Raw genomic sequence first — 25,196 nt, forward strand, 5'->3', positions numbered from 1 at the left:
TAATTATTCACAAAGGGCAGAAAGAGGAGGAAAAAACGTTCGCTTATAACAAATATCTCAATTTATTTATTAGCTTACGTAATCAAGTCATTTTTTTAACAAGATTAAGCTTTTAGTATTTTTTCTGTAGTAACAATGCTGCAGCTTCATACAGACATATACTAGAAGAGATATTTAATGTACGTACACGCTTCGTCGCGTAAATGTGTATTACAGAAAACGCACCTCATATCACAGATTGTTTATAATTATGTAATTCTATAACTACAGTTGTTCTCGTATCATGTTCTGCATCATCATCATCATCATCGTTATATCGCGCTAATAAATCTTCCGTAAAGTACGTGTCCCGGATAAAAAATACGTAGCTCAACATATCAACATGAGTGTCATTTTCATAAGGCTGGAAGTGATATACATATTCTAAGCTGCCTATATATTCTCTCATGCCAGCGTAGAAATCGCGTATATTCTAAAAGTACACAATATACACCCTATCGCGTCGGATACTGATATTCTATAGGTCCGAGTAAAAAAGATACCGAGGCAAATATTTTTCATCTCCTTGCGATATCATCTCTAACGTTAAAATACTCTTCGAACGCAGTGTAGTGATTTAAGTGATCTTCATTAATGCCTTATAGTGACAAACGAGTCTTCTTGTTTAAAAAAGTATAATATAAAAATATTCGCAGAACGTGTGATCATCGTTAGTACATATATGTATATCTCAAGAGCGGATAATTTGTCGCAAAATATCTAAATCTATATATGCATATCATACAAAACACATGTGTTCCTGAAGAGATGGTGTACTATAGAGTCGTCGCATTTAACGCGACGATTCACATTCCACTGTATATATGTTAATGATCTAATAATTATCCTTGCGATAATTTCAGAGTAAATATATATAGTATTCATTCGGGCTCGTTGAGAATGTTGGCGAAGATGCCGAAAGCTCCTCCGAGGATGAAGCGGACGAAGTTATCGCCGGCCAGGGGTCCAACAGCGTAGAGTCCTTTTCTAGGGGCTCGTTTCACCTGATAAGTGAAGACGTCCACGTCGATCTGATTCGAACGACTGTCTATCGGCTTATCGGGTGTCTTACCCAGGCCGATGCCACTGTTTTGAAGATAGGACAAATCTGGCTTTGAACCTGAATGCGAAAGATAACGAGAGTGTTAATACACGCGCTACTGCTGGCGCACGGTTTTTATCGGGGCATTGTGCGGCAAATAGAGCAAATAATTTTAATTGCAGAAATCAAGTCGAAAGTAGTTATAACAACCATAGGGAAAAAAACTCCGACTCACCAATGAACACAGCGGCAAAAGATACCCTGTACGAGACAAGTCTTCCCTGAGGCGTACAAAGCGTCACCATCCTCGTCTTCGTCCTCGTGTACTTGTCCGCCCCAACACTGAAGTCAACAACCACGTGATCAGGTAGACTCTTGTACAGCGGGTAGTGTCGGCCCCTGTCTCCCATCATCTCGTAGACCTTGTGATATTCCGGGTACATGGATGCCGGTAGCCACTGGAGCTTGTCAAGGCTCTTCTTCCTGTCAGGCTTATTCGGGTTGTTCCTGAAGACGTGGATCACCGAGATGCCTCTGAGACGCGCTGCCATTATCGCGTCCGCTGCACTGAGGCCTGAGCCGATTATCAGGATCGGCCCGATAGCTGGTTTTAGGTCTTCCAAGTCGTACTGGTCATTGATTTGGAGGCTTGTCCCTGTGGATGAAGGTTCTTTGTTTAGAGAGATGAAAACGAAGCTTTGAATGAATCGTGTGTTGGATATACTAACTTAGCGGACTGTTAAACCGATCCAACTTCCTCTCGAAGTCCTTGAAGTCGTGAGTGACCCAGTTGTAGGTCTCCTCCCCAGAAACTCCAAGGCGGTTCGACGAGTCGGTGGTACCAGTGGCTAGAACCACCCTCTTACACCTGTACTCGAAGGGCTGGTCAGTTTCGCTCTCGTAACCCTGAACCAACCATCCATACTCCTTCGCACTGTTCGGTACACCTGGAATGGGTTTGACCGATGTCACCACTGTGCCACTGTAACCGAACAACCGACGATCCTTTGATTTAGCATCTTCTATTCAGGTTTAGGTTTGTGTTAAGGTATGACCTGATCGACCTACCATCGAAAATACTTTTCAAGCCCCTGCTTGAGTACGTAATCTTTGTAGTAGGCGGCCACGGTACCGATAGGTACCCTGGTCGACTTTGTGCCGTTTCCCGTCTTTTCGCTGAAGTAGGGAAGCTTCTGCTTTCTCTCCTGGCTACTGAGATTCGACTCCCAGTCCCTGAGGTCTAAACCTGGCAGAGACATCCATCGGTTCAGACTTATCGTCAGGACGTTTGGATCTAAGGTCTGTAGGTCATAAGATACAGATTACTTTTCCATTTCTGCTGCTTTGTTTTGATCGCGAGAAGTGATTGTTTGATGCATCGGATATGAATTCAATCGAGATTAAGATCCAATTGATATGCTTCACAGGATGATGAAAATACGTTAATTTTTGCTGAAACTCACATGCCAAGCTCCGCCAGGCGGTCCCTTGCCCAGCACCACATGGTCCACCACTTTGTGCTCCTCGTGCTCCTCCTGACTCTTCCAGTCCAGCAACGAAGGCAGATCCAGTCCGGCATCGAGACAAGGATGCTGCAGCTGGTCCATCAGCAACGACAAGGGCTTCCCAGAGTTCCTGCCCTCCAAACCAGTGGCAAGAGTCTCCAGATTCTCCGGTTTCGAGAATCGAGCCAAGCAGTGATTGGGGTCGTCGCTCTGGCGTTTCTCGCGGGGACCACTGCTCCTCTTCTGAAGTTTATAGGCTGGACAGGACGACTCTGGACTGTCGTTCGCCTCGGGACTGTTGTTCGTGGGGGTTTGCGTGGCGACGCTGTAGCGAAGACGGGCTGTCAACATCTCGTCGCCAGGGTGATCCGCTCCCGTGTAATGTGGCCAGTTTCCTGCCAGAAGGTAGGACAGGCAGATACCGCTTGGGCCATTGCCTGGAAAATGAAATAAGGCGCTCGTTGTTGTATAAGCGTTTGTATTTCGGGTGCCGTGAAGTTATGCATTCTTGAGCAATTTATGCTCGATAGGTTTTGGCAAGGGACGCCAGATAAATTTGATACCGCGCACGCATCATCGACGAAGCGTTGCAGCGACGAATATTTCATTTAGTCTGTGGATTTTCGAAGATGATTTTCCTCCTTCTCGCGCTATTAGCGACGCGAAAACATTTCTACGAGTACTCAAAGCAGAATTTGTTAGCTTTTACGAGAGCAAATAAAAAAGAACTCGTGACTCGTCTCTATTTGCTCCGAAGAAAAAAAAAATCAAGAATCTCAATTCCACCAGCTCTAGTTGCGAGTTTCGCAACCGCGACATACCGAGTATAGCTCTAGAGCACAAGCGACACAATAAGCCGCATTTCCAATGTCACGACCCTTTTTTTTCAAAGAGTCGTTCTAGTCTAGCTCGATCGCGATTGAAATTTATAAATATCCAACGAATCCAGTCTCTTTGGCATCTGTTCTACGCGACATCGTGCATGAATCAGCGCTAAGTTCGTTAGCACCGACGTCAGTGATTCACTAGATTTACATCGAGTGAATTACTAATCCTCTAATATCGGTTATTCCATCATAAACTAGCAACACCACGCACATGACCATTATTGATGGATTGTCAAAACTGCCGGAGCCGAACTAAGAATTATGTCCTTCGAAGTTGCACAGCTCAATTACGAAAACCATTTATTGTTAATACGTTACAAGGAGCAATAACAGCTTTTTTTACGAGCCGACTTTTATTTCTGCAGTGTTTCTACAACGTTCGCTCGTTTCTGCAGGAAGTCGTGTCATCGCCTTATAATAGCACGTGTGCTACCGGCGGCAACATCAAAGAAAATTACCTATTTTTTGCTCACCGACAAAAAAAAAAGCAAAAAAGAACAATCGACTCACCTATTACAACGACGTCCTTGTAAACATCCGAGAGGCGCTCGTCGACTTGCTGCATTTTGAATTAATTCTACTAGACGCTTACGGTCAGTGTTTATATACACAAGCAGTGCCACCGCTTATCTTTACGCCGAGCGTTTTCTCTTCTTTCCGCCAATCAGACGAGCGATCACGAATATTGCTTTCTGAAAAAAAAGAGAGAGATAGAGGGATAAAAAAGGGAGTAAGTCATATTCTCGTTAGTCACGCCGTTATATATACACCAGTTGCGCGAGTATCATCCCCGATTGACTTTCGCGATTATGATTGATCTTATCAGCGCTACTTCCGCGCGCTCGATTTCCCCGATCGCCGCTGTTTATTTATTTACACTCATGCACTCCCAGATTGCGTCGCTCTGCGACACACCGAACGTCCTATCTTCTTCGTACAATGTATATAATTCGTAACGTACGATGATACGGCGAAAAGGCTCGATCGTGTGCGTACCTGTATCTACATGCAGGTGTGACTAAGCGAAAAAGCGAGTATAGATACGAGCTTATCGATTCTCGCGCGCGCGCGTCAAACGCGCGATGTATAATTCTCGGAATGCAAATTTTCTAGCAGCCTGTGTGTGCGTAATCTCCATCGATGATCTGTAAATAATCGCACCGGCACTTTTCTCCGCGCGCTGCGCGACCTTGAGATCGTAATTTTTCTCTTTGTGCGCTGCCCTCCGCGCGTAAATTGTACATACACACATCAAGCGGAGAGTGAAAGGTTGGCCTTCGCTGCTGCCGGGATACTTCAATAAAAGGAGAAGTCTCTGATCAAACAGCGGTGACATAACGATAAGGAGTTGACGCGTGTGCGTATGTTTTTTTTTATAATGCATGCAGGTAGTGCGTTAGTCGGAGTGGAGTCGATTAGGGAAAATCGCGGCGCACGTGCGCGTCGATACAGGATTTTGCAATCGATGATTAATGGTTTGTTTTATGACTATCTCGAGGTTGTAAAAATTACGAAGCATCGGGAAAAAATGTGCCTCTTCATTGACGATAAGGTATTCAATTTGTTAGCGCATTTTACGAATTCGAGTCGACTATATACGACGTAATTTAAAAAACAAAAAATTAGTTGCAACTCGTTAGTCGCCGTGAGAATCGTGTATAAAGTTTACACTGGCTCTCGACTCTAAAAGGACGACTGACGAGAGGAACACAAAGGGGGGAGAGCCCTTCAAGGCGATGAGCGTGAAAAAGCCAAGAGCGCGCATGTGTACGCCGTAACGAGTAGTTCCCGCGGGCATGTTTTTTCTCTTCCTCGCGACTGTAATCGTACACGCGTATGAACTCCGGTTTCGAGCGACTGTTCTACAAAGTGAGCCGCGAGTTATCGCGTTAATTGCAATTTTCGCATGACAATGGGTACAATAATCCACAGCTACAAAGCGTCTGAATAGCTAATTGGCCACCGAATCATCATCTTCACTCGAAGCTTCCGCGAAGGGATCGTATGACGCAACGTCTCGTCTTTTTGCGTCTTCCGCCGCGGTGCATAAGAGCTCTCACCGCGAAAATTTCGAGAACCAAAAAAAAAAAATCACACCGACCGACGAGCGTGTGCAATTATATCCGCCGATCGCATAACCGCTCGCTACACGTTTCTTGCATAAAAAAAAAGAAAACAGAGCAGAGTATATCCGGCGCCGATGATACACGCATACTGCACATAACCGCGAGATAAAAAGTCCGCGATTTATCAGCGGCGCACGAGAGAGAGAAACGTTTTTCCGCGCGAGTGAAATTTTCCATCCATTAACGAGTCATCATTCACATTATACACACTTCGTTCCTTATTCCTTCTCACGCGGTTCTTCCCTTTTCGGATCATCTTTCTCTCTCTCTCTATCTATCTATCTATCTCACAGCTGTGAAGCGGATAAGTATAAAAGCGCAAGAAGGAAGAGAGTCGCGTGCGCGATAACGTGTATGTCCGCGATGTATACAGACCGGCGGGTCACGGTTTCGCACAGCCGTTCAATAAATACGACGTCACGCGGCCTCGCACCTACCACCTTTTACTCTATCTCTGCGCAGTCCGTGCGCGTATATAGGTAGAGTGCGCGAGGAGAAGAGTATATAGAGAAATGCACGGAGAGGCGATTTGCGCAGACTCGCGCCGCCCAAGCGCCTCGTGTCCGTGCACTTCTCCCTTCGGAGCTGTTTTCTATTTATGTACGAAGCTTTGGCTTATTGTGTATTGTCACTTTGGAAATCGAGAGACGTCGATATTTTCCCTTTATCGGAGCTGTATGTATATAGCACTGGCGCAGGAGATCCGAGTGAGAGGATGCGACACACGATCCGAAACGCGGAAGTGAGAGGGTAGAACGTTCTTTGCAGTTCGGTGCAGCGGCGTCGGCGCGGCGATGGCGATTTTAGAAAGCGGATGGGGTCGTTTCCTCGACGCTTCGGCTGGGAAAAATACAAGCGCGTTATTGCGAGATAATAATAAGGTTCTTCTCATCTATTTCACACGCGGGGTGATCGCGATCGAGACTTTTTTAATTTTTCGATCCGCGTCGTTACGTAACCGAGAGCGAACGATTTTGCGACTGTCATCGAATCAGTCGAGCTCGATTTCGGAGCTAAACATCACACGCACACACACACGCACAGGCCTCTTGGTCGATTGACTTGCGAATATCCCCGAGTATAGTGTCGTCGAACTCGCGACGACGCTCGACAAAAAGCCAATACAACAACAGATCGATGCGTGACACTTATATCGTATAACACACCCGGGAACTGATTGCTGCACTGCGAGAAAATGAAATTCCAACGAACCTCTCGTTCCAACTTGCAACGCAAAAAGCTTGTGCGCTAAAATGGAAAAAAGCCGGCTCGAGCGTTCACACGAAGCACAGACGCGATCCACGCGCCTCGAGATCTGCCGGTCTACTGCGGTGCGCGAGTCTCCGGCGCGCAGTGTATTGTAGTACTAAGTACTACTACGCGACTGTGAATACACGGCTACGTCACAGTCCCCTGCAGGCGCGCGGACATAGCGCGCACGCACCGGCGAATATCGTCTTCTCTCTCTCTCTCTCTCTCTCTCTCTCTCTCTCTCTCTCTCTCTCTCTCTTTCTCTCTCGATGCATCTGCACTTCTATTAGACTCTCTAAGGGCGCTCAGCTGACGTAATCCTCGTCTCTCGTTGTTTTAATCGGTTAAGGCTCGTTAATTGTCTCGTCGGAGGCATCGCCGCGTTAATAATCTCAATCGGCGCGGGGATTAATGAGTGTATATTCCGGACGAGCGTCTAGACTAGCGTTACAGCTTATCCTCGTAACACGTGCCTAAAATAATACACACGAGAGCGAGAAAGACGAGTCGCCTAAATAATTGCATCATTTCGTTGCGCGCACTGAGAGAAAGACGATTATTCGCGATATTATGCGTGAGTCGATGCAGTTGAGTCAGCGCGTGTTGGGGGGTTCCCGAGTTCTCTCAGGAATTGCATTTTTTCGAAAGGGATAGTTACTCACAACCGGCGACGATCTAAAAATAAGCACTGACTGAGATAGGGAGCGGATTCGTAGAAGAGAAAAATACAAAAACTTTTCAATCTCCAAAGTGTACGCAGTTGTTTCTTTGACTTTTTCGAGGTCGAGGGGGCCGTCGCACAGTGTTCCCGAAAGCCGAAAATGTGATCAAAAGTCTTGATACATTCGAAATTACGGCTAAATCGATTCTATAAGGTTTCGTTGTGTAATAGGGAACCAAAAAAAGTGTATTGCCGAAATATCTGACTATATATATATGTGCAAATCCGAGTGAAAAAAATTTAAGTTTCAGGGCACACCTACCAGACTAACTTGTATTTTAATACGATCAAAGTATCAGAAGTATGCTTTAATTTGAGAGCTGGTGAGTTAAAAATGGTTGCTTAGGTAAAAAGTTGTCTAGGCTTAAAAATAGCAAAAAATCATGAAAACTTGGATTTTTTACGAAAATCAGCGATTTTTACCATTTTTAAAACCCTTATAACTTTTGATCCTAGCCATTTAAAATTGGGAAAAGTCGCTGATTTTCGTAAAAACGTTTTCGTTAATCTTTTCAATGTTAATTCCCCACACACGCACACACACACACACACATATATATATATATATATATATATATATATATATATATATATATATACTGTTAGATATTTCGGCAACACATTTTTTTTGGTTCCCTATTACACAACGAACAAAACATTTTTTCGGCTTTTGAGAACACTGTGCGTTGTCACGTGGATGACTCTTCGAGCCCACGTAAAACTCGAACATAATGTACGAATTCACGAAAAAAAAACCACCTGCGACGTCGGCGCGACGAGGGCTTATCTCTCCGAATCTCGCTCTATAATAGATATATACCGAGCGCGCGCGAGAGCTGTTCTAATTTAAATGTCACGCGGTTGTGTCAACGCGTACGCTAGAGCAAATCTTGCACAATAGTCGGAGGGGCTATCGCTGTTCATTCAGCCGAGCGGCGAAAAAAAAACCGGTTAAACTCGTATGAATGCGGAGCCTCTTCGATTTTTTCTCCTGATCGCATTCCCGGAGTAAACAGCTGATTTTCGCTCACGTGTGTGCAAAGAAGAGACTTTATTTATTATGCATATCGGTACGACGATCGAAATTTATTTTTAAAGAAGACGGCTCTTTGAGAGTTTATTTCTGGAGCCATAATCGTACGTCGCACTCGCTTCAAAGCGTCTAATTCTGCGAAAGATAAATCCTATGAATGCCTCGTATACGAGTGGAAAAAACAAAAGTCACCGAAAAGGTCGAAAAGACGAGGAGGTATCTTCGAATTTGATAGCAGCGCGTCTCTTGCGACCGGTTTGATATTCCTAAAATAATCCCAGACGCGGAAAATCGAGCGCCGACACGCACCGTCTGCTCAGCTATAACGCGAAATTAATTAATACACAGCGGTAAACAGTGCGCGTAAATAACGTAAATATTTTGAGACACAATAGCATAGAGCTACTCGACGCAGCGGAAGCATCTCAAGTTTTTTCCGTCTACGAAAACCGTGACTGTCTTGAATTTACATCCGCTCACTCTCTTATCGGAGAAACCCGCGATAATGCACAAGCGAGACTATACACGCTCACGAAAAAAATCTCGTTTCATTCAAGCCAACGCACTGGTGTCTTGAAATTTTTCCTTTTTCGCATAATATATACAACGCGGGCGATAGCGCTTTTTCTTCCCTGTGTGCCATCATCTGCAGCCGTGAACTTTATGCGCGAAACCCGATAACGCGAGCTTGAAATTCCTTCGATTTGAGCGCGGTATTTTTAAACTCTGAGCTCAGTGCGTCCCATCAGCGCCAATGTGAAATACAATAATGTACCTCGTTAATTATAATTTGAGCAAAGCTCGTGATGGTGCAGCGCACAATCTTTTATTCTTGCGAAACTGCGTCGCGAGAGATTATGCTTAAGTGTAGAGTTCGCGAAACGCGCATCAGCGCTCATTACAAAGTCGCGAGTATAAGCTCGCGCGATTTTTCTCTCTGAAAATTATTCACACCCGATCCGAGAGTTGCCCAACTATCGACGCAATTTTCTCCCAAACGATCACCAAGAGCGATTTTTTCTCGCAGCTATGTGTAAGTATGCAAAACCGGGAAAACGACGGCGTCATTGCGCCGCTGAGGCGAATTAGCCTAATTGGTGCAAGTTACACTCCATGGAATGTACATAGATATACAGAGAGCCAAAAGTATCATGGAAAAAGGCAGTCCCGCCGCGTCGCGCGTCTTTTATTGACGACTCGCGGCTTAAAGACATCACGACGATGTATAGCGAGGGGCGATCGATAGACGCCGTCGCGCGAGCGGATTAAAAGATGAGGCGACCCGATGCTTTTGCTCTATTAATTATTCATCGCTATATACGTACACATCGATTGCTCGCTATACGTCGTATACACTGAAAGATTAGCGCTTTTTTCGCGTATGGGAATTTATATAAGCGAGATAGATTTTATAAATACACACCGTGACTTTTATCTGGTATAAACATCACGCGGCTTATCGCTAATGCTGCGCTAATATATAGAGCGTATACCGTGACTCTTTCCATTTAGCGGTGATAGACATCGCAGAAATGCATCGCCGTATGCGATAAATTCTTTTTGCGTCCTAAAACCCGAGGTGGCCTCCTTTCTTTCAAAATCGCGCACTTACAAGAGCGTGTCTAATGCGCAGCAGCGAAGGTAATCGTATTTGAACCTTTTTTTATTATATTTCAATCAAAGAGTCGCATAGCGACAAGTAGTACGCGCTTTTTGTCGCGATTGAACTTGAAACGTACTTCACGCCCCGACGCGCACGTGATATCGATTTCAGAAAGAGAATCTACGTACATAGATAATCGTACCGATTTTCCGCTAATTATACCGCGTAATTTCATATTTTGATTTATGCCGCACAATCGCGTTATAATTTATTCAGAGAGATAAGCAAAAACCGTCGCACACCGGCGCTTTTTCGATTTGGTTTCTTCCGCGCTTGATTTTATTTTTCCAGACAAAATTTTCATCGCTCGTTCATCACAGCTGCAGAAGTATTAAGAGTCATCGTTTTTTTTTCATTGCAGTAGTAGGGAATGACAGACACGTTCTAGCTATATGATCAGCGTGCAAGGTCTAATGACAGCTGTTCAAACGCACTATTTCAACGAAAAATTGTCTCCCCGATTTATCTCATGTTGGTCCGCTTTATCTTCGCTTGTTTACAAATGTTTAAGTAATCCGAGACGATGTCGATCTTATCTCCATATACAATACGAATCAAGTGGCACGGTAGCGCCACGAAAGCGAGTTTGAGAAGCAGACGAAGCCGCGGCGCCCGTGACACTATTTACTTGATGTTCGGATTTTTCATGATACAGAAAAAAATGCTTATTGGTACTGTTCGTAAGATTTTTTGGCTTATTAGTATGTTTTCTGAGCTAAACTATGATTTCCAACATAAATATTAGTGAAAAGGATGCTTATTTTTATAATATGTCAGTGTATAATCCACAAATGCTAAAATTACGTTTTTCTTCTTCAGCCCGAAATGTGAAAGGACCGTTAAGTTAGCCGCAAGAAGTGTTAGGACTGTGAAGTTGGCCGCAAAGCTATATACAGATGAGAATTGCTTTCTCAAGAAAATATAATAATATATTACGATATTTTGAATTAAGAGGTTGCCAGTGCATACTCTGCGTTCCGGAGCTGTAACAGTAACTAGCTTGCCAGGGTAGCCGATGACAAGGTCTAGGTGGCGCTCCGTGGTATTTGCGCCTAGGTGTAAAAATCATTCGAGGAAGGTGTCTAGAGGTACAGGGTGGACGATAACGACGTCTAGGTAGTTAGCCCCTGTGGTTTTTGGTGTCTAGGTGTAAAAATTATTCAAGGCCGGTGTCTAGATGTACAAGGTGGCTGATGACGAGGTCTAGGTGGTACGCTCCGTGGTTTTTGGTGTCTAGGTGTAAAAATCATTTAAGGGCGGCGTCTAGGTGCACAGGGTGGCCGATAACGAAGTCTGGGTAGTTCACACCGTGGTTTTTGGTGTCTAGGTGTAGAAATAATTCGAGGGTGATGTATATTAGAACAATCAGTGATTTCATCTTAGTAATAAAAATGTTACAAAAAAGCTGTGGTCGAATGGTGTTAAAGATGCTTATATTTTATTTTTACGACTTTGAATATGAAATACTCTAAACAATTTAAAAAAAAATTGATATATTCCGCAACAAAATGACAGATAAAAAAGAACTGAGATCAATCAAACAAAGTCAAGTTTATTATATTTAATCGTAATGAAGCAAAGAACAACTCTCAAGATAATTACTACATCACTTGCCATGCCCGTTTCATTTTGTTTATTGGTGAACAACTAAATTTTCTTTTTATATATATTAGAACGTCATACAGACACTATAAGTACAATGAAACGGGCATGGCAAGTGACGTAGTAATTATCTTGAGAGTTGTTCTTTGGTTCATTACGATTAAATATAATAAACTTGACTTTGTTTGATTGATCTCAGTTCTTTTCTATCTGTCATTTTGTTGCGGAATATATCAAACTCGCCTAACCTATTACTTTTTTAAGAGTTAATTTTTTGTTACTTCGTATAAACGTCGTTTTTTGTTTACCGAGTAGTCGTGATCCCACCGGAAAATTCGGGAAACGAGAATTATATAGAGCTTCTCTGTTTTATAGATACATCGATGATGCAGATGCTGATAAAGCGCAACGATTTCTATATGCGCTCGTTAATTTGCATACGTACAGCTGCCATAAAACTTTTTAATATCCTCGTTTCTGCCTAGCACGTGTCTCCTTATACACACGTCTGTAAAACCGGTCTATGCAAGCTGTCACGGATTTTATGGAGTTTCCTGGTTTAATCGATCTCTGAATAAGACTAATCCCCTCGTTCACCTAATTTACGACACCGACGTAATTATACATTCAAAATAAAAGTATATTACTACATACAGTCGAACTTGAAAATTTCGCATTGTTGCACAAAACGCAATAAGTACACCAGCGTGTTCGCGACTGCAGAGTCGAGCGAACGCAGACGCGTGTAATAAGCCGGACTTGGCACGCGTGCGGACAGTGGCCCAAAGGTTTTTCACTCGTTGCGCAATTTTCCGAGCCGTGGACTAGCTCTCTCGTCGGCGGCATTGAAAAACCGACGAAATATCGCTCTAATAAATAAGAGGCTCGCGCGTGGAGGAGTCTAACGCTCTAATTATAGAGCCTCATTGGATAATTCACGCGTATATTTTCGGAAGTCCGCGCGCGTGTTTACACTCGCGGAAAATCAATTTCCGCCGCTGCAGTTTTCCACGCGCGAGTGTGTAATCCGAAAAACAACATAGCGACTCGAGTAGCGGATCGATAAGCGACGTTGGGAAACACTACACGGAAAAAATGGTTGAAAACAGTAACAAACCGCTTGGCAAAATACGCACCAACTATTTTTCTGGTTAGCCTTACCAATAACTTGATTAAATGTTACAAAAAAGCAGGTAACTTACCAATTATTTTATTATATACATACCTAGTACTTGGTAAGGTTAACCAAAAAAATAGTCGGCGCGTATTTTGCCAAGCGGTTTGTTACCGTTATCAACCATTTTTTCCGTGTGTATACTCGTCCATTGAGTTATTCGCTGCATGCGCAGCATGTACGCGTGAGGCATGAAAGCCGGCGCGTCGATAATAGCCCGGAGGGAAATTGGCCTAAATTTTCCACGGAAACGAGGAGAAAACTTTTCCATCGCACTTACCTCAACGACGACAAGCTGATCAAGTGTGCTCATGATATCGCTGCGATGATGACGACGATGGTCGAGCCTCCGTTTACGTTGACGCGATTGTCGGCAACGTGACATAATGCGGAGCTGCGACGACGATGCGTTTGTTGGGGATCTTTGCCAGGGTTACTTTTTTTCACTGAGGGATGGCTGGCTGGTGCGAGGAGAGGATGGACTTTAGCGACATCGAGTGGCGGAGGTGAGAGGTTGCGGAGCGACTGTTTTAGCTGAGGAGCGGGAACTGTCTGTGGGTTTTACGTTTTAGCGACTATGGAGGAAGAAAGTTCGAAGCGAGGGGGACAGATGGAGGTAGCGTTTGAAGTGAAGGGGATTCGAAGTAATGATTTTTGAAGGGACTGATTTGTTTTCGTTTGAAAATTTCAAAAGAATAAAAATAGCGATCTTCATCGTTGTAATTGTTATTGTATTTATATGTTGCAGCAAACGAATCATAATCTGTATACAGCAAACTTAATATCGATTTCGAGAAATTTCACGATATATTCAATATTTGTAAACAAAAATTACACAAAACACCACCCCAATAATCCACGCGCAAACAAAATCTTTCCCACGCAAAAGTAAAAAAAAATCCCTCCTTGCATCGTCACCCCGTGTAAACAGGGCTATACGCCTCCAAAGCAAAAAAAAATGCATCGGCAGCGACTAACGGCAAGGTCGGCTCGGGAATTCTCGAAGGTAACTTCCGGTGAATACAGAGAAAAGAGGAGAAGGAGGAGCGCGCGCGCGAAATTCCTCTGGAATGTGTCGAGATTTTTTCTCGAGCGCGCGCGCGCGCTATGCAACGAGATGCACCTGGCGCTCGAGCGTAGCATTGTGTCATTCGTAACGCCTGCAGCGGAGCTCTTTCTCTCGTATATACCTGCTCCGAGCGGCCCTATTATCTCCACTGCTTTTCTCGAGTTTTCTCCATACCTGCTTTGTCATTGGGTGCCTGTATGGCATATATACGGCTTCTTAACAGGTGACGGCGGCATTCCTTGTTCCTTTGAAACGGGCCTGTGTAGGCTGGCATTTAAGACAGGGAAAGATCGGTACTGTTTGTTTTAGTTTAAATAAATTATACGATGTGCGTTCGAAGCGGCTATAAAATCCGAAGTCCGCCGCTGCAGGTGACAAAATCAGCCCATTAAGGCACCCCGACCGCAGAGTCAATACAGCACAGGTCTAATCTCCCTCACCCTCGCAATAAATATCGGTGGCCCTCCATCCCTCTATGCCAAATCCAATAATAAAGCCGCAGCACTGCAACGACCAGCGCCGGCCACCAGCAGCAGCCATAAAATCCTCGACAATCTCTCGTGCGGCATTCCTAGCAGGTATATATAATATAGCAGCTCCACGGCCATGTTGCAGTCTTGCGCTTGGGGGCCCATTGGCTCGCGTCTCGGGCCCGGATTTTCTCCCGCCGCTCTCTCACTATACTCCCGATCGGACGCTCCCACTCTCTTTTCCTCGATCACGCTCGTCCGCTGCAGAGAGTAGTATACGGCGTATACTATACATACACACTACACAGCTCTCTCTCTCTCTCTCTCTATCTCTCTCTCTCTCTCTCTCTCTCTCTGTCTGTCACGCGTGTGAGTCCCACTTTCCCCATTGTATGCGGAAGACGACGAGTCTGGGTATCGCTTTTTCCCAAAGACAGTCGGCTGCTGCTGCTCTTCGTCATGCCGCTCGCGGATTTCACCTTTTCCGAGCCGCCGAGCAGCAGTGCCACGCCGGAGAGGTAAGGAGCTGGACGCCGCCATTGACGGCGGAGTGAACGGGTTATTGTGTTCTGTGCATTGCGATTTGCAGCTGTGTTGATCCGTTCAAAGCATATACGAGCAGCTGGTTTCCGCGAGTGTCTATAATCGACGATGTGACCTGTGCGCCATGAAAGAGGAATAATTATACGCGGGTGAGAGGCATATCGCGCGCGTCGGCCCTGGAAGAAAGAGAGAGAGAGAGAGAGACAAAGATTACGCGCATTCCGTTCTCTCGCTCCGCGGAAAAAGTCGCGGCGTATACACTACACACACACACGCGTTGTATACTCCCACTCTCTTCATATACTGACTCGCGGCCGCTTGTGTGTTGTGTGCGTCTTAGAACGCGATCGCGAGTGCGCGCTTCTTATACGTCTATATATCGGAAGTGCGATTATAATTTTCGCGAGTGCGCGAATCCAGAGACCAGTTTCTCGAGCTTCATTCAAGACTGTGTGTGTGTGTGTGTGTACCGATCCGATCTCGATCGCAGGTCGCGCGCGACTGACCCAGATCGATATACCCTATACTCTCCGCGTATTAAAACGCGATCTCTTATGTGCCCACTTACACACATCGGCGAGAGAGAAACATTCGGAAAGAGTAGGGCAATGCTCGCCGAGTGGGCCATCGCGTTCACCGAAATGGGCCACGATGGATGAGGAGAAAAGCAGCGATTAATCTATCTTTCACCGTCCCATCGAAGACTATACACGACGATACACTAATCAGAAAACGCAAAGAGCCGTGCAGTCAGTATAGTCGCGCGCAATGTCCAATAAGTCGAAGCCGCAGCATCAGGGAGTAGCAGCAGGTCTGAAGGACCCATTGCAGCCGCAGCAGCCGCCGCGGTACCAGCCTCCGCCCCAGCCGAGCGCCGGTATTCTCAAGAGCCAACAGAACGGAGCCGCAGCTGTCCTCCATCATCATCAGCAGCAACAGCAACAGCAACAGCATCAGCAACAGGCAGCCAGACTAGCCAGTCAGGTGAAAGATGCGGTCCAGAGCAAGTTCGCTCAGAAGATAGACCTGCCGCATCACACGACTCAGAACACGAGGTGAGTAGTGGTGGGGAGGATCTGGGATTTTTGGAAGAAGTAGGAGGAGGACGACCAACATTTCTGGGCTTTTAACGGTTTTCGAGCGCATTGTGGCTTACGCTGCGCGGGAGAACGGAGAGAGAGAGAGAGAGAGATGATTTTTTTCCGTGAGAGACTGGAACTTGTTTCGATGTGCCGCCGCGTGTGTGACGTTTCAGCGGAGTATAGATCCGCATTTGCATGAGAGAGAGGTGTACCGTAGGATTGTTTGCTAAATTTGACGGTGAGGTGATTTTTCAATTCTCTCTGCTATACGTGGAGGATTCTCATTCATTTCTCCTAAGTACGTGGATTCGCCAAATTTGTGAAAATCGGTTCGGATTTGAATACTAGTGTCGTGTACGCGTGTGTGATATTTACCGATTTTCTCGGAACGCCGCGGACAGTGCATCTGTTGCTATTTACGGGCTTAAACGTGCACCTCATTTAGATCCTTTTAGCCAGAAAAAAAACCTTTCACCGTCGGCTTGATGCAACCGATTCATCAACCAGATCAGTCGCGAGTTAATCGACGCGCTACAAGCATTTCTCGCTGCGAATCGGTAAGCAGCAGAACGAATCTGCAATCGTGATCCATTGATTGCAAAAAGCGATATTGGTAGTATTACAGATTCAGTGCACTATAATCGCTTACAAAGCAGTCAACAAACGTGTCTCATCTTCGCTTAACGTCACGCGTACACAATACCGATCGCCACAACAAGCGCTCGTGCGTCGCATAAACAATCGCTCCGGGTAAGTCATAAATATTAAACGCAGCGATTCCTTCCCTCAACAGAGTGGACAAGACGCCGTTCGGTCTTCACCCGAGCAAAAGCTACTTGCCGTCGGGTATTCCAAGCCCCTCGACGGCGCCTCCAGGAGTAGCCGCACCAGGTACTGGTATACCGGTCGTAGGAGTGCCCACGGTAGCAGCCAATGCCGCGGCGTTAAACGGTCAAACTACGGCCCCAGCGCCGAGGCAGAGGATCAGCGACGAGGAGTTTCTCAGACTCGGACCCGTCGAGATGCTCAAGTTCGTGAGGAAGACGGAGAGCGACATCGCGAGATTGGCTGCCGAGCAGCACCGGCAGATTCAGAGTCTGGTACGTTGATACGGTTAATTTTTAATTTTAAGAAAGTACGTATGGTTTTCAAATTCAACAATGCGAACGCTTCCAGATAAACGAGCTGCGAGTGCTGAAAGAAGCGAACCAGCGTCTCTCGGACGACAACCAGGAACTTCGAGACCTCTGCTGTTTCCTCGACGACGATCGGCAAAAGGGTCGTAAGTTGGCCCGAGAATGGCAGCGATTCGGCCGATACACCGCGAGCGTCATGCGCCAAGAGGTCTCGGCTTACCAGAACAAGCTTCGACAGCTGGACAACAAGCAGCAGGAGCTCATCAAGGACAACTTGGAGCTCAAGGAGCTCTGTCTCTACCTCGACGAGGAGCGAGGAGGAGGGCAGAGGGACGACGGGGATGGCTCGAGTTCGAGCACCAACGCCGATGAAAGTGCACCGCAGGTCACGCATCCGCATCATAGGATGAATCGGCACCACGTGTCTTCCACTTTTAACGGTGATTTGGATTTTTATTGTGATAGGGCTCAGGAGATTTATAAGTAGGATTGGCCTTGATGTTGGGCCTGATGTGTTCAGCATGATTTTTTTCGTTAGAATTCGAGATGGAGTTTCGATGGAATGAGTATACTGTTGTAAGGGTACAACATTCCGAGTGTGAATTTTAACGTTTAAACTGACATCGACGGCATGGTAAAGGTTTTAATTCTTCAGAAGCACATTCCGAGATTACGAGGCTCGATTCTAGATTCGATTTCGAGCAGAGGTCGTTTCGCTCTCTACATTGTGCATTGAAAAATAGGCACTTTTGTAAAAAGCAAACACCTTTAGCCGTGCAGTATTAAGCTCACCATTTCGGCCTTCCTATAGCACCTATGCAGTGTAACGGCTCCTTTCTATGATCGGATAATCAGATTACTCCACTGTTGTAAAAGCTTGATCACAGCTCAATTATTAACAATCTTGTTTCGCTCCGCAGACCAAACGATGCAGTACGTGCGGAGTCTGGAGCAGCGAGTGAAGCAGCTCGAGGAGGACAAGAACATACTGCAAGCCAGAGCAGCGCAGAGTTGCTGGCCCGGAGGTCCGCCGAACAACGAAGTCTGGGCAGACAGTCAGAGGACACCCAGCGACGATTTCCAACTGGACAATCGACCCGAGGCAGTGGTCAGGGCGCTACAAGTGCTCAAGGTCCGGGAACAGCTGGACAGGGAGGCTGTACACGACGGGGAGAAGGCACTCATCAGAGAGATGTGCAACGTGAGTCGGAGTTTTGAAAAATTTTTGAGTTTTGAGTATTTTTCATTTTTACGTGATGGTTGATGAAAAATTATTGACATTTTTAGGTCGTGTGGCGAAAGCTGGAAGAAGGACCTGCGCAGAACAGACACTGAGCGACGATCAACGAATTCGCATAATCGATTATTTATACTACAAACGTATACACAACGACGTTCTACGAATCAATCACATAGCTGATAAGGTGTATAATTTTACGTAAAGGAAAACAAAATTGTACCATAGGTGTTTTAATCTATTAACGAATTGTACAGATTATATATTAGTGTGTAGAAAGCCGCAGGCTTGCCTAGCTCGATTGTTGATTAAAAAGTATCTATTTTCTAATACACGCATCGCCTATACTGCAAACAATTATCTCCATCACCCTTCGGTGCAACAAAAGACACTCGCGAAAAAAGCCCCCGAAAGCGGGCCGGCATTGCACCTCGACATTGTGTGCGACGAGTCATCCCCAGGGGGTAGTGAGAAATATTCTTAGTTCGAAGCGAAGACTCAGGCGCGGAAGGTCGTCGCGGCTAATCAGCATCGAGGCCGCGTTTACTCAGCGGTGCTTTGGGCCTTTGCAGAGCCGGCCTCTCTTTTTTCACACATCTCTCGGAGGTTCCCGTATGTGAGTCCGCGTGTGTGTGTGTGGGTATACGCAGATGAGGGGAGAGAGAGAAACCGACTGAGATGTGTGTTTTTCCTCTATTTTTACCGGCTCAAAGGATTCGCGCGCTCAATGGCACGACGCGATGCGAAATTGCCCCAGAAAAGAGTGTCACGACGCAGGGAAATAGTCATCGGCGGGTGTTGAAATTTTCAGAGGGAGAGCTTTCCGCGGCTGGAGATCGAAAAATTCGTGGATGTTTGGAAAGTTGAATTTCGTAACGAGTAATAAACTCAAATATTCGACTATCGAAAAAAAGCCTTCTCTGACCCACACGTACCAGCACCTCATTGATCCACCCCCCTTGTAACCTTACAGCATCTCGACTCGTGCCAATATCAAAAACAAAGATTAAAGAGAAAAAAAATAAGCAAGACTCTGTTTCCCGCGTGGACTGCATCAGCCGCGCGCTTTATTTATAGCCGAAAGTTTATCGAGCCGCCTCAGATCTCCAAGAAGCCCCATCCGACGATCTCTATACCAAACCGGACGTCACGGGAGAGAGAGAGAGAGAGAGAGAGAGAGAGAGAGAGAGAGAGAAAAAAAAGTGACGCCTCTCTCTCTCGTCTCGCTGTGTGTACGTGTATGTAAAAAAAGCGCGGCCAGTGTATATAACGCCACATACACGTATATATATCGACAATCTGCGGCGCGAGCTTGCGCCGTGCGGGCGAAAGCTCGGCCGCCAGCGCGGCGACTGATGAGCGACAACCGCGCGCGCCGAGAGAGAAAGTCTCGAGGAGCTGCGACTCTTGGGAGGACTCGAGCGGACGCGCTTGGATGGTTCGTTTGTTTCGAGTGACGGGAAAAAGTTTAAATTCATAAATAAGGAAAAAGCGCGGGAAGAGCTTTCGATTTGAAAAGTGTTTTCCGATTCTTTGGCATCGATACAGATAGATATGGAATCGGGTAGATGGTATTAGAAGGAAAAGGAAATCGGCGAGGAGTGAGAGCGAATCGCGAGAGATGAGTGATGTGCGTGCACGGGGGCCTCGCGGAGGACAATGCTAGGTTCATCCTGCTCGCCTTCGTCCTTGCGGCTTACATGCTCGCCGGGGCAGCGCTCTTCCAGACGCTCGAGTCCGATCTCGAGATTCGACAGGTCAGTCATCTTCCAATTGAGTAAAATGGAGTAACATGTATTTTGATTGTAATTTTATTTGGGAACGTGTTTCAAAATAAAGCTTTAATTTGACTTAGCTTTATGTCATAAGCATTGTTCAAAATGTCATTTCGACTATGCAGACGCGATGCATTATTCAAAATTTAGAAAACTAATTATCGCTCATTCTACAAGTAAATTTAAATTGTTTAGTAATTAATTAATTAATTTTCAAGCAGGCTGTTAATTATTAATTAAGAGCATACGAGACGTATTACGACAAGAGAAAAGAAAAAAACTTCATCGAATCGCGATCACCTCGGTTAAAATCGCGCGAAATAGCGTAACGCAGCCGAATATTAAAGTAGGTTTATCGCCACCGTAAAACTAACATCGAAAATTTATGATCCACGCGCGAAAAAAAACGAAGAAGAAGAAAACGCCAAGTTTGCAGTGAGAATCGGTTAGCATAGAGCTGCAGCTCGCGGTGAAAAATTCTATAAAATAGTAGGGTTAAGCACCTGGATTTGGATCAAGGGAAATCGATCTAAACAAAATATGCATGAGGCAATCCGAAATTGCGATTGTATTTCGTTTAGCCGGCGGGGTAACTTCGCTCGAATTATATTTACGATAATTGCACTTTCAGTTATTATTAATAATTTGACTGACCCACATTTGACAATCTATAACAGTGGCCGAGGAGTTCAAGTTGTCCGCGTGCTAGTTTAAACAAAATCGTGAACTTGTCCTCGAATCGGTTAATTTATTGCTTTTCGGAAAACGCGTGGCGACCAGTGCGCCGCGGTCTACTCTTTCTGCTTTTATGTCGCCGACTGTGGCGAGTACAACGCTTCTGAATAGTTTATGCTGCTAATGGTATGATTTATACAACTATGTCAATTGCGAAAACAGAAAACGAAAGTATGCCTAGTGTGTATGGATTAAGTATACACTTTCGAGCATAAGTTGAAAAAGTAATTCTACGGCTGTACTTTTTTGACATATCGCTTATAATTACTGTGATTATGCGAAATGAAAACTTATAATTCGTAATAAACGCATAATCCCGCGCATTTCTCTGATGAAAATTGATCGAAGACACCTCGTTCTTAGTAAAACAACGATAATTACTATAATGTCAACACTGCGCGAAAAAAAAAATTAAGTTCCCTCGCTCTTGAAGGTGAACGTCGAAGTGCATACACAGCACAGCCGAGGCATCTGAACTCTCGGCGGCGATCTTGCTCGCATATAGTTTCTTTATTAAAGGCTATAGCTGTTTAGTTTCTAAAGAGGGCAAAGATAGAGCCCATGGAGGCATTAAATAACAATCACCCATGAATCGATAAACTCGTCTCTCTCTCTCTCTCTCTCTCTCTTTCTCTCCCTCGCGCCCTCCGATTCGAAGGAAAAAAGCTCAGCGTATTCGCGATAACCAAAAATCTCTCTCTTTTTCTCCGAAATCGAATTTTTCTTATTTTAACCTACTTCGGGTATAATAACATCGTGCGGCGGGAGAAAGAAAGAGAGAGAGAGAGAGAGAGAGAGAGAGAGAGAGAGAGAGAGAGAGAGAGAGCGTCAAAGCGAGGAAAAACATTCGAAAAGTTTCATTATAAACTTTTATTGGACCCTCTCCTCTCTCTCTCTCTCTCTCTCTCTCTCTCTCTCTCTCTCGCGAGCGCATAATAAAGTCACTACTTGCAATCGTGCTTTTTCTCTTTCCGGCAGGCCGCCGAATTCTGGCGAGTGTACCAGGCGTTTCGACGACACCACCTGCGGGGCAGCGCTCAGGCACTGCAGCGTCTTCACGAGTTGCTCTACGCCTATGGCAATGCTTCGGCTATTGGCATAATCAACAAGCGTAGACGCTGGGACTTTCCCGGCAGCTTTCATTTCGTCGGCACCATCGTGTCCACCATAGGTGAGCTATATAGTTCTTATACGATCTGCGAAAAATAATATAATATACGTGTATTCGGAGAGACGAGGGGGTATGCGAAAAATGGTGTCGGTTTCGGGTCGTCGTATCCGCGGGAATGAGGCCTGGGAATGCTAATAACTGCGTGACCCAGCTCGACGAAGCGTCTCTTACTCGCTCACTCTGTATATTACGAATACGTCTCTCTTGAGCGTTTGAATTTTTCGCGATTTTTCATTAGACACCGGACTAATTGAGTTTCACTTATATACACGTCGCGCCGATTAATTCGACGTGCAAATTATAAAGAAAAATTCAAAGTCGCTTATGTATCGTTGCAGGATATGGAAGCACGGCGCCGCAGACGTCAGCCGGAAAGGCAGCCGTCGTCCTCTACGGATTTTTCGGCTGCTCTGGTAATAAAACTGAATTAATACTGTGTACTCTATATGCAGCAGGGAATAACTAACGGCTATCGCTCGCACATGCAAATTCTGTTTACGCGCAAAGTGCAGAGTACGGGGAATTCGGATTTATTTTTATATACAAAGTCCCCGCGCGGGCAAGTTTAATTTTTCTCGGCGAGAAGAGGATAAAAAAAATCTCGAAAATTACGGTATCAGCGAGGCTTGCGCACGTGTCAACGCATAAATTACAGAGCCGCGACCAATTCAGCTCTTCAATTACTCGAGCCATGATACACACCTGTATTATGAGCAGAGAGAAATACAAGGAGCGAGACGTGCAGTGTATATTAGAAGATTTTTTTTATACATTGCAAGGCCGCGCGCGGCGTGATCACAGGTGACGATGGTTTTTCGTTCGTAGGCGGCATACTGTTCTTCAATCTTTTTTTGGAACGAATCATCACATTCCTGGCGTGGATCTTGCGCAGTTTGCACTTGCGTCGGCTGAAAAAGCGTCTGCGCCAGACGACCTTGGCCAGTTCACGACGGATATCGCGGACGTCCAGGAACAGGGACGGCAAGAACACGTTGCCGGATATTCTCGACGACGAGGAGGAGGAGGTATTGTAATTATAGGCTTTTGAAAATTTTGATTAATTTTCCGGTAAAAGGGTTGATGAAATTGCCCTGCAACGATGCGCTTTTAAAATTTTTTTCTTCGAAGAGTTAAAAAAGTTTGAAACTTTTTCATACCGACTGTAAGAGCTTTAGAATGCCTCAAAAGATTGGGTGGCTAAAGGAAAAAGTAAACAAACTTTGACGGAGTTAATATCCGAGTGGAAAAACCTCAAAGAACAGTACTTGAAGCATATAACGCTGAATTCGCGCGAGCTTTAGCGTCTCAAATATTAACGCAAGCCAAACATTGGGGAATTCGCAGGTGGGACTGGAGCACTGGAAGCCAAGCGTATACTGGGTGATGCTGTACCTGTCACTGACGTCTTGCGCCGTCGCCTGTACTGCCGCAGCCCTCTACGCGCCTCTCGAAGGCTGGAACTACCTGGAGGCGCTCTACTTCTGCTTTGTCAGTTTTGCGACAATCGGTTTCGGGGACTACGTTAGCACGCAGAGACCCAACTATCCCTACGTTCACTTGTACGTTTTGCGAGACAATGATGCCTTGATTTTTCGCCTACTGGCACTGATTGGATTTTGTCCTCTGATATACAGGTATAGATTTGCCAACTTCGTTTTCTTGGTGATTGGATGTTGCTGCATTTACTCGCTTCTGAACGTCACTTCGATCGTCATCAAGCAAGGGCTGAACTACGTCATACGAAAGTTCAATTGCCAGAGTCGCTTCATGGCTGCACCGCATTTGCCGAGGCGGCGGTAACAATTTTCAAACTTTACTAAAAAATAACAAAAAAGATGTGGTTTTAAAAACAAAAGAAAACCAAAGAGAAAATAAGTCAAACAATGACTCAATCAACACAAACCCTCGATATCTTCTCCGCAGGTCATCCGTCTCGGCGATCTACTACACCAGGCGCCGGCCTACAAAACTGATGCCCCGTGACTCGATCCGTCCGGAGCACGAGCACTGCGGTCTCGACACTCCTCGCCGCATGTCCGGTGAGCTCATCTCCATGAAGGAGTTTCTGTCGGCCAACAAGGTCTCGCTGGCGGTTATGCAGAAGCAGCTCTACGAGACTGCTCACATGCAGCACGGGGTCCTTCCACCGTCGTCACCGCCTTTGCCGCCCCTGCCTCTGCCAACTTTGCCGGCTGTCCCGCCGCGTCATCACAGCCAGGGCCCAGGGGCCGTAGGACCCCTTGCCATAGCCAGCGAGAAGTTCGAGGGCGCCAACTCCAAGAGCTCCAACTGCAGATAGAGCCGATCGTTGTGTTGAATTTTCTCTCAGTCGTCGGCTGCACTGGATCGTTATGCGTGATGTACAGTTTTTGTTGATGATCATTACACTGGAGGGATATGAGATTGTCGGTGCGGCACGGCCTTGCTTCTTCGTATGTAATTATAAAGACTTAGGAAGAATTACAGATATTTTTGATAAAAAAAAGAGAATCTAACGTTGATATAGTCGATAAGCTTTTTCGAGAGGCTTGAGTTTTCGTCTTTCGCGCAGTCATTATGTTGTATCGAGAGCTTCGCGAGCTTCAACTTGTATAAACAGAATTACTATATACATAGATTATCTTTAAGATTGTAAAAGTTGTAGGCGCAAGTGTTACATATGATGAAATAAAATTATAATTAACAGAGTAATGGTGAGACATAAAACAACAACGCTGAGTTGGACATTTGCTCGTTGTTACTTTATTTATTTTTGGGATTGTTATAACAGTATTCTCCGCTCCGACGCCACAATCCTTTACACTCCCTCTATTATTCATATAACGGGTCAACCGTTTTGTAATTCGCGTGTACGTAAAATACACATTTTGAGCGACAAGCTCTAAAAGTCGGAGCATATAGACGATAATTTTGTATTTTTTTCGTATTCTTTTAA

General features: G+C 45.4%; 3 protein-coding genes across 7 annotated transcripts; 2 read left to right on the forward strand and 1 right to left on the reverse strand.

The window, feature by feature from the left end:
* Positions 1-38: 38 nt before the first annotated feature.
* Positions 39-13,997, reverse strand: LOC100122022 (oxidative stress-induced growth inhibitor 1). Of its 4 annotated transcripts, none has more exons than XM_001605578.6 (7): positions 13,324-13,997; positions 3,984-4,165; positions 2,545-3,023; positions 2,150-2,382; positions 1,810-2,063; positions 1,317-1,736; positions 39-1,159 (listed from the first exon to the last, which is right to left on the reverse strand). In XM_001605578.6, exons 2-7 carry the CDS (start codon positions 4,036-4,038, stop codon positions 921-923), a joined length of 1,680 nt encoding a protein of 559 aa, XP_001605628.1. In that variant the 5' UTR covers positions 4,039-4,165; positions 13,324-13,997; the 3' UTR covers positions 39-920. The 4 variants fall into 4 exon arrangements, with proteins under 4 accessions (XP_001605628.1, XP_008204328.1, XP_008204329.1 ...); XM_008206106.4 differs by lacking the exon at positions 13,324-13,997 and adding an exon at positions 6,812-6,962; XM_008206107.4 differs by lacking the exon at positions 13,324-13,997 and adding an exon at positions 6,766-6,939.
* Positions 13,998-14,105: 108 nt separating this feature from the next.
* LOC100122039 (coiled-coil domain-containing protein 85C) lies at positions 14,106-18,912 on the forward strand. The gene is made up of 5 exons (XM_001605593.6): positions 14,106-16,180; positions 17,001-17,307; positions 17,384-17,783; positions 18,264-18,544; positions 18,631-18,912. Exons 1-5 carry the CDS (start codon positions 15,894-15,896, stop codon positions 18,676-18,678), a joined length of 1,323 nt encoding a protein of 440 aa, XP_001605643.1. The 5' UTR covers positions 14,106-15,893; the 3' UTR covers positions 18,679-18,912.
* A 997-nt stretch (positions 18,913-19,909) lies between these two features.
* On the forward strand, positions 19,910-24,987 carry LOC100122054 (potassium channel, subfamily K, member 13). Of its 2 annotated transcripts, none has more exons than XM_001605607.6 (7): positions 19,910-20,337; positions 22,069-22,261; positions 22,600-22,674; positions 23,087-23,286; positions 23,606-23,820; positions 23,896-24,057; positions 24,185-24,987. In XM_001605607.6, the coding sequence occupies exons 1-7, from the start codon at positions 20,209-20,211 to the stop codon at positions 24,558-24,560; spliced, it is 1,350 nt and encodes a 449-aa protein (XP_001605657.2). In that variant the 5' UTR covers positions 19,910-20,208; the 3' UTR covers positions 24,561-24,987. The 2 variants fall into 2 exon arrangements, with proteins under 2 accessions (XP_001605657.2, XP_031780317.1); XM_031924457.2 differs by lacking the exon at positions 19,910-20,337 and adding an exon at positions 20,798-21,216.
* The last annotated feature ends 209 nt before the right edge of the window (positions 24,988-25,196 follow it).

Source organism: Nasonia vitripennis, chromosome 2, assembly GCF_009193385.2.
Source record: "Nasonia vitripennis strain AsymCx chromosome 2, Nvit_psr_1.1, whole genome shotgun sequence".
Lineage (NCBI taxonomy): Eukaryota > Metazoa > Arthropoda > Insecta > Hymenoptera > Pteromalidae > Nasonia > Nasonia vitripennis.

Coding starts and splice junctions, on each gene's coding strand:
- LOC100122039 (XM_001605593.6), top strand. CDS start 15,894: ATGTCCAATAAGTCGAAGCCGCAGCATCAGGGAGTAGCAGCAGGTCTG. Junction 17,308..17,383: donor ACCGGCAGATTCAGAGTCTG/GTACGTTGATAC, acceptor GAACGCTTCCAG/ATAAACGAGCTGCGAGTGCT. Junction 17,784..18,263: donor CGTGTCTTCCACTTTTAACG/GTGATTTGGATT, acceptor TTCGCTCCGCAG/ACCAAACGATGCAGTACGTG.
- LOC100122054 (XM_001605607.6), top strand. CDS start 20,209: ATGTGCGTGCACGGGGGCCTCGCGGAGGACAATGCTAGGTTCATCCTG. Junction 20,338..22,068: donor CCGATCTCGAGATTCGACAG/GTCAGTCATCTT, acceptor TCTTTCCGGCAG/GCCGCCGAATTCTGGCGAGT. Junction 24,058..24,184: donor CCGCATTTGCCGAGGCGGCG/GTAACAATTTTC, acceptor TCTTCTCCGCAG/GTCATCCGTCTCGGCGATCT.
- LOC100122022 (XM_001605578.6), bottom strand. CDS start 4,038: ATGCAGCAAGTCGACGAGCGCCTCTCGGATGTTTACAAGGACGTCGTT. Junction 3,024..3,983: donor CAAGGACGTCGTTGTAATAG/GTGAGTCGATTG, acceptor TTCATTTTCCAG/GCAATGGCCCAAGCGGTATC. Junction 2,064..2,149: donor CTTGAAAAGTATTTTCGATG/GTAGGTCGATCA, acceptor GTTCGGTTACAG/TGGCACAGTGGTGACATCGG.